Here is a 4,817-nt window from a genome sequence, read left to right as displayed (position 1 = left end):
GTGGGCTCCGTTTTTTATGATTGTTTTAACTGTATTTTTCCTTTATTTATTCTTTACAGTTTTGGCCCCAGGAAGTATCATTAAATATGGGACTCAGCAATATGACATCATTATCATCAGACCAATCGCTGACATCCTCAAGACGAGTGATACTATTGGCTCTCCCCAGCCAAATAGATGAAAGGGAGGAGCCAATAGTGACAGTCTCAGCCATCTAGAATAGCCAACTACGTCCTTGGTTCAACCCACCAGATGTACACATGGAATGTCTATAAACTGTTCAAATGTGGATCACGTGTAATCAGTTAGGCTCTCGAAGCAAAGTTTGTATACCTCCCTGTTTCAACAAACTTGTTGTTGATGTCTCAAATCCAAATGGACCTCCTAACCCAGAGGTGGACCTCCTAGCCCAGAGGTGGACCCCCTAGTCCAGAGGTGGATCCCCTAGCCCAGAGGTGGACCCCCTAGTCCAGAGGTGGACCTCCTAGCCCAGAGGTGGACCCCCTAGCCCAGAGGTGGACCTCCTAGCCCAGAGGTGGACCCCCTAGCCCAGAGGTGGACCTCCTAGCCCAGAGGTGGTCCTCCTAGCCCAGAGGTGGACCTCCTAGCCCAGAGGTGGACCCCCTAGCCCAGAGGTGGACCCCCTAGCCCAGAGGTGGACCTCCTAGCCCAGAGGTGGACCTCCTAGCCCAGAGGTGGACCCCCTAGCCCAGAGGTGGACCCCCTAGCCCAGAGGTGGACCCCCTAACCCAGAGGTGGACCCCCTAGCCCAGAGGTGGACCTCCTAGCCCAGAGGTGGACCTCCTAGCCCAAAGGTGGACCTCCTAGCCCAGAGGTGGACCTCCTAGCCCAGAGGTGGACCTCCTAGCTCAGAGGTGGACCCCCTAGCCCAGAGGTGGACCTCCTAGCCCAGAGGTGGACCTCCTAGCCCAGAGGTGGACCCCTAGCCCAGAGGTGGACCTCCTAGCCCAGAGGTGGACCTCCTAGCCCAGAGGTGGACCTCCTAGCCCAGAGGTGGACCTCCTAGCCCAGAGGTGGACCTCCTAGCCCAGAGGTGGACCCCCTAGCCCAGAGGTGGACCTCCTAGCCCAGAGGTGGACCTCCTAGCCCAGAGGTGGACCTCCTAGCCCAGAGGTGGACCTCCTAGCCCAGAGGTGGACCTCCTAGCCCAGAGGTGGACCTCCTAGCCCAGAGGTGGACCTCCTAGCCCAGAGGTGGACCTCCTAGCCCAGAGGTGGACCTCCTAGCCCAGAGGTGGACCCCCTAGCCCAGAGGTGGACCTCCTAGCCCAGAGGTGGACCTCCTAGCCCAGAGGTGGACCTCCTAGCCCAGAGGTGGACCTCCTAGCCCAGAGGTGGGTTAACGAGTTAGACAGAAATAGAGTGACGGAGATGTAAACATGTTTCATGCCAATAAAGCCCCTGGAATTGAACTGATTTGATTTTAATTGAGAGGGAGAGACATGAGAGAGACATCAGTCAGTCAACAGTACAGTTAGATCACTGTCACATTGTATACAGACAGTCAGAGTGAGACAGACAGACAGACAGACAGACAGACAGACAGACAGACAGACAGACAGACAGACAGACAGACAGACAGACAGACAGACAGACAGACAGACAGACAGACAGACAGACAGGAATCAGAGGAGACAGAGAGACAGAGGAAACAGAGAGACAGAGGAGACAGAGAGAGAGAGAAAGTGGAGAAAGAGAAAGAGGAGACAGAGAGAGAGAGAGAGAGAGAAGAGACAGAGAGAGAGACAGAGAGAGAGGAGACAGAGAGAGACAGAGACAGATGAGACTAAGAGAGAGAAACATAAAGTGATCAGTCAGTCATAAAGAGCAACTCAACCACTTCAGGTAAAACCGTAACTCAGACACACTTGACCTTCACTTGAGGTTGACCATGAGCATAACTCACAGGGTTGTGCTCTGACAACCAGGTGTGTGGGGGGTTTGGGGAGGGTGGGGGTTGTGGAAGTGTGTGTGTGTGCGAGTGTGTGCGTGTGTGTCAGCCCCAGGTGTGAGAGAGACACTCCAGGGTTCACCCTCTGACCTGAGTTGACCTAAGAAGACCGTGGTTAGAGTTCACAGGTCACAGGCTGATAGCCTTCATCTGTCACAATGTGCTTTACAGAAACCAACCAAAAACCCCAGAGAGAAGAAGCAGAGAGGTAGAGGCAGAGACACAGTAGCAGGACAACAACCTAGAAAACCTAGAAAACCTAGATCTGACTCTTGTACACTCACACACGCAGTACAGCAGCAGTATGTTAAGAGTACAGTTACAGGTATGGAAGACAAGTTGAGACACAGGTCTGTTAACTCACACCAAATGAATCCTGCAGAGAGAGAGAGAGAGAGAGAGAGAGAGAGAGAGAGAGAGAGAGAGAGAGAGAGAGAGAGAGAGAGAGAGAGAGAGAGAGAGAGAGAGAGAGAGAGAGAGAGAGAGAGAGAGAGAGAGAGAGAGAGAGAGAGAGAGAGAGAGAGAGAGAGAGAGAGAGAGAGAGAGAGAGAGAGAGAGAGAGAGAGAGAGAGAGAGAGAGAGAGAGAGAGAGAGAGAGAGAGAGAGAGAGAGAGAGAGAGAGAGAGAGAGAGAGAGAGAGAGAGAGAAAGAGAAAGAGAGAGAGAGAGAGAGAGAGAGAGAGAGAGAGAGAGAGAGAGAGAGAGAGAGAGAGAGAGAGAGAAAGAGAGAGAGAGAGAGAGAGAAAGAGAGAGAGAAAGAGAGAGAGAGAGAGAGAGAGAGAGAGAGAGAGAGAGAGAGAGAGAGAGAGAGAGAGAGAGAGAGAGAGAGAGAGAGAGAGAGAGAGAGAGAGAGAGAGAGAGAGAGAGAGAGAGAGAGAGGGAAAGAGAGAGGAGAGAGAGAGAGAGAGAGAGAGAGAGAGAGAGAGAGAGAGAGAGAGAGAGAGAGAGAGGCCTGCTGTGTCCTATTTTCCTCATCAAACTGAGTTATAGGTAAATTATAAACCTACAGCAGTATTTGTGCTCTTGGATGACAATAACACCAGGTTATAGTCGACCTACAGGCTCCGGGTTGGCAAATACCAGGGATTTGAGCAGGATAGTTGGTTGGAATGGAGCACGTGCCTACCCCAGGGGCATGCCCTGCAACTGAACAAGCCCAAACCAGGTGTGTGTGTGTGTGTGTGTGTGTGTGTGTGTGTGTGTGTGTGTGTGTGTGTGTGTGTGTGTGTGTGTGTGTGTGTGTGTGTGTGTGTGTGTGTGTGTGTGTGTGTGTGTGTGTGTGTGTGTGTGTGTGTGTGTGTGTGTGTGTATTATATTATACAAAAGTAAAAGTGTCAGTAGCCCTACTCTATGAGACCGTCAATAGAGCTCGTGCTGTTACTGAGTCTATGCGGGATGTATTTGTTAATAAAGGTAATAAACACGCTGATGAGATCACCTACCTGCCTGTGCCGCTGTCGCCTCGTGAAAAACAGTGATGGAGAGGAGGGTGAGGAGAAGGAGGAGGGGAGGCGATGCCCCGGGCGTTGAGCTCCATATTCGGTCCATCTCGTTGCTCAAAGTCTTTCTCGGTAAACCGGGAACTGTCCAGTGCGGTTGGCTCCGATACCTCCCGTCCCGGCTCCACCGTTTAGCTCCACGGGGCTCACACACACCCGTGCTTAGGGGGCTCGAGACTGCGCGGGTACAGCGCGTGTGCTTATCCGCTGCTGAGAGGACCTGCGTCCATGTCTGGGAGCGCGCAATGACCCGGTTGATGGGGTAATGATATCATGCGCGCACACGGTAGAGACTGGAGTTCGTCCCGATAACTGTTATCCGGTTCGAAGTCAACTTCTGTTAAGAAATAGGTGCAGTTTGACCAGAGGGAAACAAATCCATCAAAACGTTTACACTTTATTTCCCTCTTTCTTTTTCGTTCTCTTTCTTATCTGGTTACATCATTATATATATATAATATCCTTATATCGTTATATCCTTCTGATGGAGAAAGAAATAGCAAGCAATTCCTTATTCCATATTCATTTCCTCCTGAAAAAAACCCTGTATTCGTTCACCCAACCAGCCAACTTCAAACTTTCCTCTCTCTCTCTGTCTCTCTCTCTCTCTCTCTCTCTCTCTCTCTCTCTCTCTCTATCTCTTCCATTGATCCCTCCCTTCCCGAAGATTGTCTCGCGCAGGGAACAGAGCTGTTGCGGTTAACAAACGGTTGTCTCGTGCCTGTTGAAGATAAGGCTCATAGTGTGTGTTAGGAACGAGCTCTTGCCTGTTGAAGATAAGGCTCATAGTGTGTGTTAGGAACGAGCTCTTGCCTGTTGAAGATAAGGCTCATAGTGTGTGTTAGGAACGAGCTCTTGCCTGTTGAAGATAAGGCTCAGGAACGAGCTCTTGCCTGTTGAGATAAGGCTCATAGTGTGTGTTAGGAACGAGCTCTTGCCTGTTGAAGATAAGGCTCATAGTGTGTGTTAGGAACGAGCTCTTGCCTGTTGAAGATAAGGCTCATAGTGTGTGTTAGGAACGAGCTCTTGCCTGTTGAAGATAAGGCTCATAGTGTGTGTTAGGAACGAGCTCTTGCCTGTTGAAGATAAGGCTCATAGTGTGTGTTAGGAACGAGCTCTTGCCTGTTGAAGATAAGGCTCATAGTGTGTGTTAGGAATAAGGCTCATAGTGTGTGTTAGCTCTTGCCTGTTGAAGATAAGGCTCATAGTGTGTGTTAGGAACGAGCTCTTGCCTGTTGAAGATAAGGCTCATAGTGTGTGTTAGGAACGAGCTCTTGCCTGTTGAAGATAAGGCTCATAGTGTGTGTTAGGAACGAGCTCTTGCCTGTTGGAGATAAGGCTCATAGTG

General features: G+C 50.7%; 1 protein-coding gene across 1 annotated transcript in view; it reads right to left on the bottom strand.

Moving 5' to 3' along the window:
* The window catches only part of LOC118383952 (collagen alpha-1(XI) chain-like), a 164,846-nt gene extending 160,776 nt beyond the window's left edge, over window positions 1-4,070 (bottom strand). Inside the window, 1 exon segment of the mRNA XM_052526138.1 lies at window positions 3,413-4,070. Within this exon segment, the coding sequence (XP_052382098.1) occupies window positions 3,413-3,518 (106 nt within the window). The 5' untranslated portion in view covers window positions 3,519-4,070.
* Window positions 4,071-4,817: the final 747 nt, after the last annotated feature.

This window comes from Oncorhynchus keta, chromosome 10, assembly GCF_023373465.1.
Source record: "Oncorhynchus keta strain PuntledgeMale-10-30-2019 chromosome 10, Oket_V2, whole genome shotgun sequence".
Taxonomy (NCBI): domain Eukaryota; kingdom Metazoa; phylum Chordata; class Actinopteri; order Salmoniformes; family Salmonidae; genus Oncorhynchus; species Oncorhynchus keta.
The sequence above is the reverse complement of the archived record's forward strand: the minus strand, read 5'-3'. Positions and strand labels throughout refer to the sequence as shown.